The 16,313-nt window shown below is 37.7% G+C and overlaps 1 protein-coding gene across 1 annotated transcript; it reads left to right on the forward strand.

Moving 5' to 3' along the window:
• The first annotated feature begins 514 nt into the window (after positions 1–514).
• LOC135074299 (uncharacterized) lies at positions 515–12,826 on the forward strand. The gene is made up of 2 exons (XM_063968576.1): positions 515–1,582; positions 12,758–12,826. Exons 1-2 carry the CDS (start codon positions 515–517, stop codon positions 12,824–12,826), a joined length of 1,137 nt encoding a protein of 378 aa, XP_063824646.1.
• The last annotated feature ends 3,487 nt before the right edge of the window (positions 12,827–16,313 follow it).

The raw sequence follows: 16,313 nt of genomic DNA on the forward strand, positions 1-16,313 counted from the left end.
CAATACGCGGTTTCAGACGCACACACGTAGGTAATAAGTTCAAATCGCGACAGTTTTTTAAAAATGTCAACGATGTTTCAAGGCGCACTTTTTTGTTTCGGAGTAATTCTAGATGTTTTAATTTTGTTACACATTCCGACCCGTATCGGTTTGCTATATAATATTTTAAACTATTATGTTGCATTTTTTACTATAAAATTATCACTTCACGGGATTTATTGCAACAATATCTATTTTAACGGTAAATAATATTTACCCTCCCGACGTTTCGGCTCGGTTGCACGAGTCATGGTCGCGGGCAGACTGAAGAGATGCGTATGGTCTGCCTAAAATACACAAGAGCAACGTTCCACTTAGGCCGATCGTGAGTCAGATAGATTCACCTACATATAAGTTGGTAAAACATGTTGCTGGAGTGTTGCAGCCATTAGTTGGGAAGACATCGTCCTACGTAAAAGACTCGACGCATTTTATTGAGCTTATCAAGAATATCTCAGTGGAGCCGGGTGACATAATGGTAAGTTTCGATGTCGAGTCACTGTTTACCAATGTGCCACTGAAGGATTGCCTGGAAGTCATCAAGGACAGATTGTTTGACAATGAGCTGCCCGATGAATATATTGTCCTTTTGCAAAACTGTTTGGACGGAAACTATCTCTTGTATCGAGGCCAATATTACCTCCAGATTGATGGCGTTGCTATGGGAAGTCCTGTAGCACCAGTGATTGCCAACATTTGGATGGAACATTTCGAACAAAAAGCGTTAGCGAGCGGCCCCGGTATTGTTAAGTTCTGGAAGAGATATGTTGATGATATATTTTGCATCATAAACGGAAACCAAACAGAAGTGGAACAATATCTACAGCACTTAAATTCTGTTCATCCAAAGGTTAAGTTCACGTATGAAATGGAGAGGAACAGATCCATGGCTTTCCTTGATGTTCTTGTGACAGTGAGACCGGATGGGGCTTTGGCCCACTCTGTTTACCGGAAACCGACTCACACAGACAGATATCTGCACGCCTCTTCTCATCACCATCCCCGTCATCTTCAAGCAGTTATTTCCTCATTGGTTAATAGGGCATATAACCTATGCGACCCTGAACATGTGGAAGGGGAACTAAAACATGTGAAGGAGGTACTAAGAAGGAATGGCTACAGTGCTACCACAAGACAAATGGAGAAGAGACTCAAGAGGGATAAGCAACCAATGGTGAGCAGGGAACCAGCTTTCCTTCCGTACGTGAAAGGGGTAACGGATAAAATTGGAACAGTACTCAACAAATACTCCATTAAGACTGTATATAGCCCGTTGTCAAAAGTAACGAAGGAAATTCGCTCGCCAAAGGATAATATACCTCTTCAGACGCCGGGTGTCTATAAGATCGATTGCAGCTGTGGTAGTTCTTATATAGGACAAACTAAGCGGTCTATAGCTGAAAGAGTCAAAGAACACATAGCGGCTGTAAAGAACCGACAGACGTGCAAATCTGCGATAGCTGAACATCTGTTAACTTCGGACGTTAATCACTGGATGGAACTTCATGACCCGAAAATCCTCTCAACTGATAGGCATTACCATGTTAGGTTGATACGTGAAGCCATTGAAATTAAAAAGCATAAGAATTTCAATCGAGAAGATGGATTTAACCTATCATCAGCGTGGAATCCGGTGATAACGAAGTACAAATCGCGTTCTAGGCCGTCTCAGAGAAACCCGGACACTGTTAGTGTAGTTTGTCGGACTGACTGTACCACTGACGAAAATATTGTGCAAATGCGGGTGGGTGAAGAAAACTCATCGCGCCGGAGCAGACGACGCCGCATCTCTTCAGTCTGCCCGCGACCATGACTCGTGCAACCGAGCCGAAACGTCGGGAGGGTAAATATTATTTACCGTTAAAATAGATATTGTTGCAATAAATCCCGTGAAGTGATAATTTTCAACCGACTTCAAAAAAGGAGGAGGTTCTCAATTCGACCCGTATGTTTTTTTTTTTTTTCTATGTTTGTTACGCGATAACTCCGCCAATTATGAACCGATTTTAACAAATCTTTTTTCTGCGTATAGGTAATACCTCAAGGGTGGTCCCATTTAAATTTAATAATAGAAAAACCAACCCCCAAGGGTGGAAAATTGGGGATGAACTTTTTTATACGCAATATCTCCGCCGATTATAAATCAATTTGAACGATTATTTTTTTGTTGAATAGGTATTATCAAAAGGGTGGTTTCATGCGAATTTGAAGAAAATATTTCACCCCCAAGGGTGGAAAATTGGGGATGAACTTTTTATACCCAATATTTTCAATTTTTAGTTTTTTTTTTGTGTTCACGCATTTGAAGTCGGTTTTATTTTTTTAAAAAGTTAATTATATAGTAAAAAATGCAACATAATAGTTTAAAATATTATAAACTCTGTACTGTAATGTAACGCACACTTATCCGCACCGTAAAGTAAACGCTTAGCCTTGCGGCGAAAGGCGATACGTTGCTGTGTGCCTACCATGAGTTTACGTTAGGTGTGCTCGCTAGCGACTGCGTAAAAAAATGACATTTAAATGTATGACATATTGTGCAGCGCCCCTAGCGGCTACTTTCAAGAAATAAATCTTCATAGAATTTTTTGACGTATTCGCTAGCGAGCTCACCTAACGTAAACTCATGGTAGGCACACTGATCCCTTTCCGGATTGAGAAGTGTGCTATGTCCCTAAGGCGTATCTAGACAAGTTATTGCTCAGTTAAAATAAGTAAACTTTAGTTATAAAACTGAGAATTTCAGAAAGTTTGTAATGCTTTTTGAAGGCAAGGATTTTAGTTCAAACGGCATCCTAAGTTAAATATTGTTGCATCTAATGTAGTTGTAATATCTTCAATTTTTAAATATAATTATGTTGCATCTAAGTTTCCATTTTGCAACAAAAACGTCTAAGTTACTGTTGACTGTACATTATGACGTAATATACTGATGACGTATGAGGATGACACGTTAACTTTTGTTTCGGAAGCCCTACGGCGCAAAACAATTTTGGTATTTTTTTTAGCTCCACGAGTATTTACCTTGCATATGACATCTGATATAATGTGTGAGACGTATGAATCTAAAAATAGATAAAACGTTTGCGTAGTCTATATCAAATTCCTTCTGGAATCCCAAATGGAAGTTTTGCTAAAATGCGAAACCAATTTTATCAAAGGTTGCATTGTGATAACAAAGGACCCTCGCTGAAAATCAGTTTCGAGACAAGCCCTGGCGGTCTTAATGTATGCTGACCGGGTGCCTTTTTGTCAGAGAGGCAAAAGCAGTTATCTGTCCACTTGTCTATTTCTATCTGTATGTACCAATGTCTCGACTGCGTATACCTTTCTTTCAAATAAAAAGTTGTCTATTCTATTCTAAAGGTGATTTTGCGTAACAGACGTTAAACACTATGATGTCTAATATAATGGTTAATGTTCAACAAAATTGTATGTTATGACGTACTGTTGTAATTAAAAAATGTGTAACATACAAAACCCTTCCAGAAAACATATGACTGGGCTTATTAGCTTAGGCTGTTAAATGTCGTGGTGATTTCGCTCGTGTAATCGCGGCCTAAGCCCGCGCACAGGTGCCAACAGTCGTTCATCACCCGCTCGTGCGTCGCTGGCCTAATTCAAAGTACCTTTTGCTGTGGACGATTAGGTTTAAGACGAAATTCAAAAGTATTCTTTCATGAGTTGAAGAGATATTTTACTTACTACTGCTATTATTTTTGTTAGATAGTTATTAATAGTACATTTAACATCAATCAAACAGATTTTATTTAAGGATAATAATCATGTGCTTATGATTTGAGATACTGGCTGACAGACAGACAGTTGAGGCATATTAATAGGGTCCCCTTGGGGTGCCAACGGAGTTCTGATTTTATAGATTATACGAGTGTTTTGTTAATTATGAAATACATATCATTTTAAGAGTCAATTATGATATTTAATTAAATTCAAAGTCAACGTACAAAGTCATAGGTAATTAATTATGAACCTATGTAATTAATTACAACCAGCAATCTTATTAAAAAAATTAAAAACTTCTCAGGTACTCTTAACACAACAGAGTACTCAGACTTCATTTATTACGCACTTCGACTTATCTCAACCGACTTCCCGGGACTTTACCCACAATGAGGTTGAAAATACTTTTTTCATTTCGTCTTTTTACTTCATAATACTTGCAATTTATCAGTTAATGTTTTAAGCCGCCATATTCGTCACTCTGACAAAGGGCAGCGTGATAAAATCGTAACGTTACATTGAGGAAAAAAGTATTTTTTTACCTTTTTGGGGTACGAAATGACAAATAGCAGGTTGTTTAAAATCTTTGTGAGAATTAATTACTGGCTCTGTTTAAGTATAGTGAATAATCGTACGTGTAGCCAAAATTGTTTAAAAATACTGAAAAAATATGTTAAGTTTAACATTTCATAAGGCACACTCGACTACAGCTAGCTAGATTTGTCCTGCCACATTTTACTCATGACTCTACTTACCGATTACATACTGTGTAGATGTGACATGTCATACATGACAGATGCTTTACTTTATGAACAGTTAAGGTACCTAAATAGTAAGTCCATAATAGCTTGACACTCCAACGGAGCTGGCTCTCTCCGTGCCAGCACACTTGACTCACAGCTCATTACTTATGGATTAAAAACTACGTAGAAGTGCCATTTAACTACAATTTCCTTAATTTTAAAGGAGTAAGTTAAACACCTTTCCTAAAGCACGGTTTGGTCTATTATTTACACACACAAACGGTATTCAACTACCATAACATTCAGCCTTTAAAATAAAAGTGACAAAAAAGACACCAAGAAGTTCGTTTTATGTGCTATCCGATTTGTTAAAAGTAACAAAAAATCCCCAAAGCACTCAAAGGGCACCTTACCTATGGTCATAGCTTCTAAAATGTTCGCTATGGTTTCTGCTTCGTTGAATTTTAAAACCAATAAAAGTTACAACGCTCTCACTGAGCTCCAAAAACTATCTACATTTTTGTGTTACACTATTTATTGCGAATGTCCAAATGGCGGTTATTTTTCAATATTTTTCGTCGGTGGGAGTCGCGCAGTGCTTTTAAACCTTTACAAATTCTATTCAGTTGCAAAACCCTGCTGCACCCGAAGTGCTGTCGCCGAATAAATAAAATGTCAGAAAAAAAGGCATTTCTGTCGGTCGCTACTCTTTGTCCACTCAACGGCACCGGCCCGTTATTTGGATTAAATTGCTGGCAACTGCTGGCTGAATGTTGAGAAAAACATAATACACTGACTGTACGTCATGCATACCGCTGCGCTCTATGCAAATGCAATAAAGATCTCTTTCCTATATTGCTGTATACGAGTACGAGCGAGTGTATATTTTCAGTACCCTGTATTAAGTTTCGGCGTTTTTACGAGAAATAGAAGTTTATATTTCGGTCTGGAAATTTGGGTCGTATGTTTTTGGTAGGATTTTGTTCTTATTTTATAGCAAAGTGTGTAAAGTCACGGAGTAAAAAAGTTATAATAATTGTTCATAAAAGATGAATAAACACACGTAGATTTATTAAAGGATTTTCTCAGAGAGCTTCAAGGCAAGCCAGCATGGGTTATTCGATGGTAAGTGATTACCATAGCTCTTTGATATCCACATGGGAACACTTGTTATTGTTGCGAGTTTCCAATAACAAAAGTGTGTTTTGTTTCCATTAGGAAAATAAAGGTTTTTATCGTGCAATTTTATTTTCCTGCTGCGTATTTCTTTCAAGGGTCCATAATACATTTTTCACAACGTCCTTCCCTGTCACAAAAAGAAAAAAGAAAAAAACTCTTTCAGATTAATTATTTTCCATGGACCTTTCAGTGTATTAATATTGAATAAATTCTGTGACATTGTAGCGATTAATGAAATAAAATTAACAAACAACACAAAAGACCCTTCACGTCTTAAAATGTTTCTTCTTACTCTGAACACACAAGAAAGTGTAAACTAAGCTGGTGTCTTTTATCAATTGTATTGTATCCCTTATTCCTTCGCGTTTACGGTCAACAAAAACACAAAGGGAATATTATACTCGCCAAATGATTGTTCCCGTGATCCCTTTTTAAGTCGCGATGCTCTTGGCTGTCGCCGGCAGGTGGCGTTCGAGTCTTTATTCTGTTGTTTGGGCGCCATTAACGGAAGGGTTTCGTTGTTTTATGTAAATTTGATTAATAATTGGGCAACGAAGCAAAGGATCCTTGGTTAATATCGTTATTCGTGATGATCATTTAATTTGTACACTCCTGTTTGTGTCGCAGCCATGGGGTTGACTTAGCCAGCTAATTGGACGTCTAGGCAGTACGTTGAACGTGGGCACCCAATTGGATCTCTAAGCCACTTAATCCAGTAGTAAATTAAGCTTCAATCACTCAATGTTAACCACTTGGCATGTCAAAAGTGAGCTTTTTGAAGAAGACTGACCAAGACTCGCCCAAATCAAGTCATCAAAAAATTTAAGGTGGTTTAGATGTATTTCAGAGGTCGAGGGGCGTAGTGTGAGTTTACATCAAACGTTGTCACTAGTGATCGCGTAAAAAAGTGATATTACTCGTAAATGTATGAGCCCCTAGTGGAAACTTTCAAGAACTGAAATTTTCTTATATTTTTTAACGCGCTCACTAGTGACGACGTTTGGTGTAAACTCACACTAAACCTTCAGATTCTTAGGTTATAGGTTAAAAGTTGCGCTCAATCACTAGGCTAGTTACCTGTCCTTTAGTAATTTGATTGGTGGCTTTCTACGGCGTGAAAGATCAAACAGCATAACCGCATTTGTTGGCTAATTCAACCAGACGGCTGCGACATATACCACTTAAGTCGACTCCATGCAAAGACAGGCACGTTGCATGTTCCGCTGTCACGTACACACACAACACAGAAGCAATTAACGAAGCGTGTTTACGGAATATTATTGGCGAGGTGAGTTAGAAGTGCGCTGGGAGGGCCGTGAATGGACGCAGCGGTGTACGTTCCGAGCAGTGCAACTGTCGGGAGGACGTTTTGCCCATTTGACAAGTTGCGGCGTGTGTCTATTGTAGTAAAACCCGGTCAAGTAAGAGACTGACAGTGTGATTTGATTTATTCAGAGATGGCCATGGAAGTTCATAGAAAATAGTAAAATGTTTGAGGAGGCAAAAAGTATTCGAAGGATATTGTTTGGAGGATCAAAAGTGGTCGGATTCCTGTAGAACCTCCTTTGAACAGACATCGTTCCCAGCTTGGCATGTCAAATTAAAAATACATTATTGTGCGCTGAGTATTAATAATTCGTAAGACTTATCTAGCTTAGCGTTAAGTTAGGTTTTAAAATATTCTTGTCTCATTATCATAATTGAAAACTTATTTTTTTTTACAAGGAGGCAGCTCTTGGCCTGCTTTCACCTGATGGAAAGTGAAGATCAGGCCCAAGGAGGAAGCCAGCTTCACCTGGAATCCTAACCACACAGGATTTTTTCTGGGATGTGTTAAAAAAGCTTTCACAAATACAAATAATCATTTATTAATATAAAAAAGTGATATCACTTTTTTTTTTATTTTATAAGGTAATCGCTCCCGCTTATGCTCCATACAGGCCATTAATCAGGCGCGTGCAGGCTCCAGTCTGATTAATATCATCCCGCTTGTTTCGGGCGCCTGTTCGGGGATGCAATCGGTAATACGCGGCAATCGCTCGGGCGCCGGCTCCTGTTAAATTGAATCCCTAAAGAAACATTTACGTGTTAAATGCTGCCAAGATGAGACTCCATGGCTTTCACTGACAAAAAAAATTGGAGCCAAGCTTCTAACTTTACAAACCCTTCACAAACTCTACATCTTAGTCAGAATATGTGACTTAGCCATTTCACTACCGTAAGATGAAAAATGTACTCACTTTTCTGCTACACAGTAATTCTTGTAGTAAAAACGAATCGCATTAAGAAAATTAAGGTATTATAGGTCTCTTACTCAGTCAGTAATTGAGGTATAGGAGCGGCACGGGAGTGTGGAATTGTGTAAAGCAGTCGTTATCATTTGACAGTTCATAACGTACGATTATTCTGTCAAACGCTTTGTTTAACTGACTTTATCGTACGTTATGAACTGTCAAATGATTACGATTGCTTTACACAATTCCACCTCAGATTTGTATGCTTTGTCGCGTCATAATAATATCAAAGTCACCCCTCCCGTGCCGCTTCCATACCTCAGTCATTGACTGAGTAAAGCACTAGACATATAGTGCAATTGCACTTTATTTGGCTTGTCTTGGCCGACACACTACCGTGCCCCCAGATTATGCTCCATCCCGCGTTTGGTCGTCTGAAATAATGGCAATAACCGCTAGAGCAATAAGATTTGAGAGGCATTTTTCGAATAATCCTTTTAACGGTATCGGAATTGGATTGGTGTTGCGGAACGTTGTCGGACTCGCTTCGGATAAAGTGAATTAGAAAGAAGTGTGTTCACAACTGTGCAGCTGTGTAAAATACTTAATCGCTATATTGAAGATTGTTTTCAAGTAAAATAAAAAAGAAGAGGAAACGTGACAATAAGAAAATGTTTTAAAAATGACTAAAAATAGGTTTAACAACAAAGAAAGTTTCTGTCATTTTCCACGGCGTCGTATTGTACCTAAGCTTGGTCACCTGATATGAGCATAATCAAAATACACTAGGTATGGAATAAATTAGAAGTTTTCAAAACTTACCGCTCACTTAGAGCCAACGTTTATTTAGCATCTAACACCCTGATAGAGTAAAGTTGCAAATCCACTTTAGTGAACACAGTCTCACGTTCCCCTAATTGAAAATTAATTCAAGCACAGATGTTGTGGCGCGCGCGACCGCAGCCGAACAATTGCGGCGTGCCTGATACCGTGCAGGATACAATGGACTAAGTGTCTGGTTTGTACACTTGAGAGTATTAAAGAGAATAAATTTTTGAGTAGCAAGATAAGAGGAGATATAAAAAATTTGAACTTTTTGTCCCAGTTAATGAAAAATCTACGAGTGCACAAAAAGGGTGCAATGCAAAAGGAATGGCGATGGATTGTGAGGCTTGCCTACGGACCGGGTGTGACGATCACAACTACTCTGGCAAGAGTGTAGCGACGAAGAAGAGGAATGAAAAATCCACTGTGGGACTATTTCCACCTCTCGTTCCCACCGCTGCAGCTCCTGTGTAGCCAGAATCTACAGCTTGACCGCCAATAAGAACCCAACCAGTGATGGTCAAGTTTGTCCCGGGGGAATGTTAAACTCGAAATTGACATTGAAACAGTGCAAAATGACGAACAGTTATTTGTTAACATGGCATTACCTTGTTATATTTTTTAATTTTGCTATTTTATTAAAAAAATGATTCACTTTTTGGTTCAGGATCACGAGAATAAAACTTTTTATCCACTAATAGACTGTAGATTTGACATCTGAAGTTAATTAAAATAATCGTTCATTAGTACAACAAAAACACGTTGCGACTTTGATGCAGTGTGACGTAGTACGGTCCTTCGTCGCTTTGTCGGGACACACTCTTAGGCTGAGTTGCACCACTTAACTTTGACCGTAACTATAACGATAACCGGCGTTTTTGTATGGAGTTAGACAGATTTTTGACGTTTATCTAAGTTAAAGTAAGATGGTGCAACACAGCCTTATTAGCTAGTGTGATATTACTCTCAGTCTGGACCGCTAGACTTCTAACACAATTAGCTTGGCACATGTACTTGGGATCTCAGTTGGAAGATAACATGAAAACAGTTTGGCTCTAGAGTATGTCTGGTTTTAATTGAATATCTTAATAGTAACAACATTTCGTAAATATCTAACAGAATGTCGACAACTGTATATAAACAAACACGTCTGTCTGAGATATGCTAAATTTTTAGAAATACATTCGACACTCATAGTTTACGACACTTATGTGTTTAAAATTTAGTATTGATACGCAGCTAAGTAGTCATTAAGGAGCAGTTATTATCTTGCTAAGCCGTAGTTCACCATACTACGTTGTAGTCTCTTTGCTACGAGAGTCATCAATTAGAGCGGTTTTTTATGTATTAATTATTATTATAGTAGTCCGTTACATTGCAGATATGAAATTATAATTTGTTCTTTTAAACACGAAGTGTAAAACGTTTTAGAAAAAATCCATTTAATTTTACCTTCACGTAACATTTCCAGCCAAACTTTTAAAGTTTTACTAGCTCTGTTTTTTTAGGTTTTGTAAAAAATACGATTGCTTACAAGAAAAATAAAGTCAGTTCAATATTTCCAAAGAAACCAAATGTTTATTTGTATTTCTGATAACATAGACATTTATGTAAAACTATTTGGAATTCATAAGTTTTCAAAACAAATTTCACTATGGAAAGTTGTGATTTATATTCAACTCAATATTCACGTTATTTAGGTAGGTATATACGAGTAGTTTACATGCATCGACTTATCTTTGATAATAAAATTGTATTGTTAAAACTAAATGTCCAAATAAACACAACTCTAGAAATTTTAAAAGACGTTACACCCTTATTCAAAAACGATGCTTGCTTAAGTAAAGCAGCAAATCGAACGCACAGCGTTGAATAGAGCTCTGTGTTTGATTCGTGTGTGACTCTGTGCGTCCTCGTGCACTGTGAGACCTCATAGTAATGTTTGTGAATACGGGAGTTAGTTGCGAATAAACAAAATACACTAATCACAATAAAATAAAAGTGTACAGTAAATAATGTTGAGTCTATATTATATTCTTACCTTTATGTCTACTTCCGGTTTTGAGTCTGGATCGGATCTGGCGTCCAGCAAACGAAATAACGGGATAGCCGTCCTGGAGGTACGACGTAATTCAGTTTGTTGGTGAATCGATGAAACGTTTGTAAAGCTCACTTACCTGAAAAGAAAAAAAAAGTATTTAATAAAGGGTTCCGTAGTCCTGATAAGAAATTCTTATTTTCATTTTGTGATGATAAAAATATATTTATCCTACTTAATATTATAAATGCGAAAGTTTGGATGTCTGGATGTTTGTTACTCTTTCACGCAAAAACTGCTGAACGGATTTTGATGAAACTTTACAGTATTATTGTTTATGCCCCAGAATAACATTAAAGGCTATAATTTACGACGATCTGTGACAGACTAAATTTCACGCGGGTGAAGCCGCGGGCAAAAGCTAGTAGATTCTATTTTACGCTAAATTTAACGTAGTCGCATCTTGTAAAGGTTATCGGAGTGTGAAAACAAACATTATTGGAAATGATAATCATTATACAATAGACATTTTAAAACAGTTCGTATTTCTCGCTAACATATTAAATATTCCAGTAGCGAACTAATTTACTCGCAACAAATATGATGTCTAACGGAATACCCAAAACAGACGATAATTAAACCCATATTTTGAAGCCACGCATGATGGCATTCTGAATTGAATTTTCAGCAAAATATTTAGTTGTACCTTATTGCTTAGAGTTTAGGATTCTAAATGGAACATTAGGCACCAGTTAGAATTAATTACGAAGAGATCGTGGGAATGCGGTGGTTTAGCATCCATACAAAATCATTGAATTGGCATCGAATTTGCGATTTTCACTGCGAAATATTAGAAATATTTTCGTAAGCTCTGATTACTGGATGTTTAGAGATGGAGTGGGTAGCACGTAGACGTATATTGTACATCATCATCATCTCAGCCATAGGACGTCCACTGCTGAACATAGGCTTCCCTCAATGCTTTCCATGCTGCCCGGTTGGTAGCGGCCTGCGTTCAGCGCCTTCCTGCTACCTTTATGATGTCGTCGGTCCACCTTGTGGGTGGACGTCCCACGCTGCGTTTTCCGGTACGCGGCCTCCACTCCAGAACCTTGCTGCCCCATCGGCCGTCAATTCTGCGTAGTATGTGCCCTGCTCATTGCCACTTCAGCTTGCTAATCCGTCATGCTATGTCAGCGACTTTCACATCGTACATGTTACATGATATTTTAACAAGTTTGAATTGAAAGTATATCAGTCCGATGTGGATACCCTTAATTAGCATTTGATATTATATCGACCTAATCTTATCATTATGTTTCTATTAGTCTTCTAAGTTTTCTGACGTTTACTAAGATGCAAACGTTTGCGATCGAGCGCATGCTATATTCGGCTTGTAGCAGGAAGGCGCTGGATGCAGGCCGCCACCAACTGGCCAAATTGTGAAAATCATTGGGGGAGGCCTATGTTCAGCAGTGGACGTCCTATGGCTGAAATGATGATGATGATTGCACACTGAATGGTATCTAATCGTCCTGTAAGTATTGCACTGAATTAAATACAGTCCGCTATTTTCTACCTCTTATTTACTGCTGAAGATACTTTAGGTAAAAATGACTTTCAAGCCGTGGCTTAGCTAAAAATCTTAAAACATTCCAAATTCCTTTTCACGTTTCAAAAACGTATTGCAATGAGACCTTTTGATCTGTAAATTCACTTTGTGATGCAGAGCATTTCATTTGTCAAAGGAAACTCCCAAATTCTAGACTGTCTGAGTGATATAAAAGTAAACGGACATGTTCAAAGTAAAGTTTTGCACGGTTCAGCTAGTCTGCATTCTAGACGATTTCTGCAGACGCTGTCGGCTTGATTTAGAGTCTAATTTAAGGTACAAGCAAACTGTGGGCTTACTGGTTAAGCTGCGTATACCATAATTATGTTTTTCTTGCCATTTGCAGCAAGGTTCTGGAGCGGAGGCCGCGTACCGGAAAATGCAGCGTGGGACGTCCACCCACAAGGTGGACTGACGACATCATAAAGGTAGCAGAAAGGCGCTGGACGCAGGCCGCTGCCAACCGAGCTACATGGAAAGCATTGGTGGAGGCCTATGTTCAGTAGTGGACGTCCTGTGGCTGAGATGATGATGATGCCATTTGCTGGTGACAAAACGGCATTGCATTACAGGTTCTTGAAATCAGCTTTTTTTAAACAAGTTTTATTTATTTAATTAGTGTGCTTTGTTTTATCGAAACCTTTAAAAATTCCGTTCATGCAAAAAAGATAAGGTAAGCCTTCTCAATATAAACACTATTTATAAATGCTACATTTAGAAACAGCCTCCAATATGGTAGATAATGGCTGAAAATAGTTAAGAGATAAAAATTGCTTGGATTCCAATTATTTTGGCTTTGTACCGTTTATACAGTTTGTTAAATTTATTTGGCTAGATCAAAGCTCTATCTAGGTCTATTTTTCCAGGTAAAACGTAGAATCAATTACTTTGATACTAAAAGGAATAGTAGGTTGGTACTATTACTTTTCATTGTGAAGGTAGAACCTTCTATGACTGAACAAAAAGCGTCACATCCTTTTTTCGTAGGTTAAAAAATCCTCCGTTTAGTGCAAACCACGAAAAACGCCCCGAATAAAATAGTCACGTCGCTTGGCACGGCGACCAGCCGCTCTATACAGCGTGAGGCCGCCCCAAAAAAACCAGAACAAAGTTTTCATATGTCCCATAACAATTATCGCGAACGGGTCCGTATGAGTGGAGCGTTTTTGCATGTTATAATATTTTATGAGGTGCCCGCTTGCCGAGGGCCGGCCGTGTAAGTCATGAGAAAATAGGATCGCTATGAGCGATTTTATAGAGTTTTGTACAAACAGTTTGGTGAAAATAAAGATTACATTTTGGGATCTTCTTTCATGGTAATATTCAGTAAGTACAGAAGCCTAAACCACCAACCAATATAATTTAATTTATTTTTAATGAGTATTTGCCCTCCTAGAGTATAAATTCTGTTTTTTTTTTAATTTTACCTACTGCTGAATGGCTGGTTAAAGTAACTCAAAGCAATTTAGAGCTGTGTGATACGAAAGATGGTGTGGAACTCTTACATCCAATTTCGATTGCAAATTCAATTCCAATTGGATCCAAGGACACAACAAGCTAAAGATCCAACTGCAAAAGTCGAATGCCCGTGACGTCTCTTAAGAGCCAGTACCAGGAATATTCATTGTAATAGCTTACAACAGTCTCAAATCGCTGTATCTCATCACCAGGCGCACACATAAAAAACAACTCTCGCAGAGCGCATTGTCGCTTCGGGCTTGCCAACTGCTCCCAATGTTATTATTATTATCTTTTCAAACGCAACTTATGTCCCGTTTTATGTGCTGCAATACAGTATACCTACGTATGAGAACGGTAGTGATAAACCAAATTTTCAAATTGGGTCTCTTAATTATTACACTGATAAATTCTATTTGTGTTACGTATTTTGTTTCACCCTGGAACCGTAATTTTGGAAGTAAAAATTGAGAATATCTTAATTACCGTATCTAATATAGAATATCGTAATATCTTATTTGTTGTAAAAGTGAAGAGATAATTTGATAGTAAAAAATGCAACCTAATAGTTTTAAAAAAAATGAGAAAATTAGATTGAAAAAAAATAATAATTGAAGATTAATAACACATGTCTGTCAAAAGAAAAGTGGCATACATCGGGTTTCGTACCTACTCTCTTTTTCTCTTTCTCTACCTCTCTCATAGTATTGAGAAGCCCACATTGCCATTGCTCGAACAGAAGTTTCAGTCAGTTTTTTAGTTTTAGTTTTGTTGTTGACAATTTTGTATGTCTACCCATAATCAAATACATAAATATTACAACCGCCTGCGACTTCGTACGCGTGGGTCCCGTTTTACCCCCTTAGGGGTGGAGTTTCGTAAAATCCTACGTCCACGTCATAACATCTACCTGCATGCCAAATTTCAGCCCGATCCGTCCAGTAGTTTGGGGTGTGCGATGATAGATCACTATGTCAGTCAGTCAGTCAGTCACCTTTGAGTTAGATATATTTAGAAGAAGTTACTATTTTTGGATATTTCCCAAAGGTAGGCAGACAGATAAGAAACGATCTTGCTGACCGTATTTGGCGACCGGACCATAGACTGCCCAGCTCTAGATAATGTTAGCAGGCAATTACCCAGCCATAATGGCTCAATACTGGCTGTTAGTCAACAGACTAATGATTAATAATCGTCTACCCTCCAAACTAACAATGCGGATGGTCATTTATTATGGATACTGCTTTGAAACGGTGCAGTGGCTATTTTCTTCAAAATTAGGTTAATTTGGAAACTTCTAGGTACTTATTGAACTATGTATTTCTATAGAATATGAAAGTGTTATAGAAAAGTATACAAAAACTTTATCAGACATGTCCCATCAGACCTTTATCAGACTTGACCATTAATGTCCGTTTTCGTTACATAACCAAAAGAGACGAAAAATAATATGTATTAACTAAATAGATTAGAAAATCACTGTTAGAATTCCTGGAGCTAGTTTTTTGTACAGCAGACAGCACATCGGACTTCACCTTTTATTTTTTGCAAAGTCGCACTTATTCCTTTGCATAAGAAGCCGCATTATTCTTCACCGTGCTCTGTCATCTGTACTGTACCTACATATTGGCAAATAACAAAACCTACCAAACTCTACCCCTTCATAATTACAAATCGCTTATACAGGGTGTCCCGTAATGTAACGTCAAGCCGGAACTGGTGTTGAGGCAAGTTGTGCTGGTTATCAGAAAAATATAAAAAAAAATCTATGTGGCATATTTTAAAAATAATAGGCATTTAAAAAAAATCCAAAAATTCTACTCCAGGTGACGGTCCTTTTGCTCGTGTTGCCACAAATCTTCACTTTTTCCAAATTTTTTTTTTTGTTATGTTACCCTGAATAATGCTTCTCTAAATTGTTATCAAAATTACAAAACCAGCTGCTCCAGCTTGGATGAAAAAAATACATCAGTCCCAAAAAAAATTTCAAAATAAAAATTTTGCCTAGTTTAAACTGACTGTATTGAAAAAAAAAAGTACTACGCGAGTGTGGCAAGTGACGTCATAATTTGGCGCATTTAGTAAGAATTCCAAAATGGTATAACACTTGGTAAATTTTTGCTGTAATTGTCGACAATTTTTGTTTTTTTGGAAATAGTCCCGTTTTTAACTTTATCTACCTTGGTTAAAAATTATTATTCTAATATGTTCAGAATAATATTATTTTATAACTGTACATCCTCTACTATAGTATGAATAAATTAATGGAAGAGCGTTTGCTCCCTGATACAGGCTCATTAGCTTAAAAGGGAGCTACGGTCACTAACATTGTAATGTACCCATTGTTATGAAATAAATTGTTTATTTATTTATTATTATTTATTGTGCCCAAAATTCAAGTTTCTGTGACTGACTACCGTACAGTCAGTCACAGAAACTTTTGT

This window comes from Ostrinia nubilalis, chromosome 8, assembly GCF_963855985.1.
Source record: "Ostrinia nubilalis chromosome 8, ilOstNubi1.1, whole genome shotgun sequence".
Lineage (NCBI taxonomy): Eukaryota > Metazoa > Arthropoda > Insecta > Lepidoptera > Crambidae > Ostrinia > Ostrinia nubilalis.

Bases quoted from the DNA above. Each gene is read 5' to 3' on its own strand.
- LOC135074299 (XM_063968576.1), top strand. From the start codon at position 515: ATGGTAAGTTTCGATGTCGAGTCACTGTTTACCAATGTGCCACTGAAG. The intron at 1,583-12,757 runs GTTAGGTTGATA...TGCCATTTGCAG, and splicing joins CAACTGATAGGCATTACCAT to CAAGGTTCTGGAGCGGAGGC.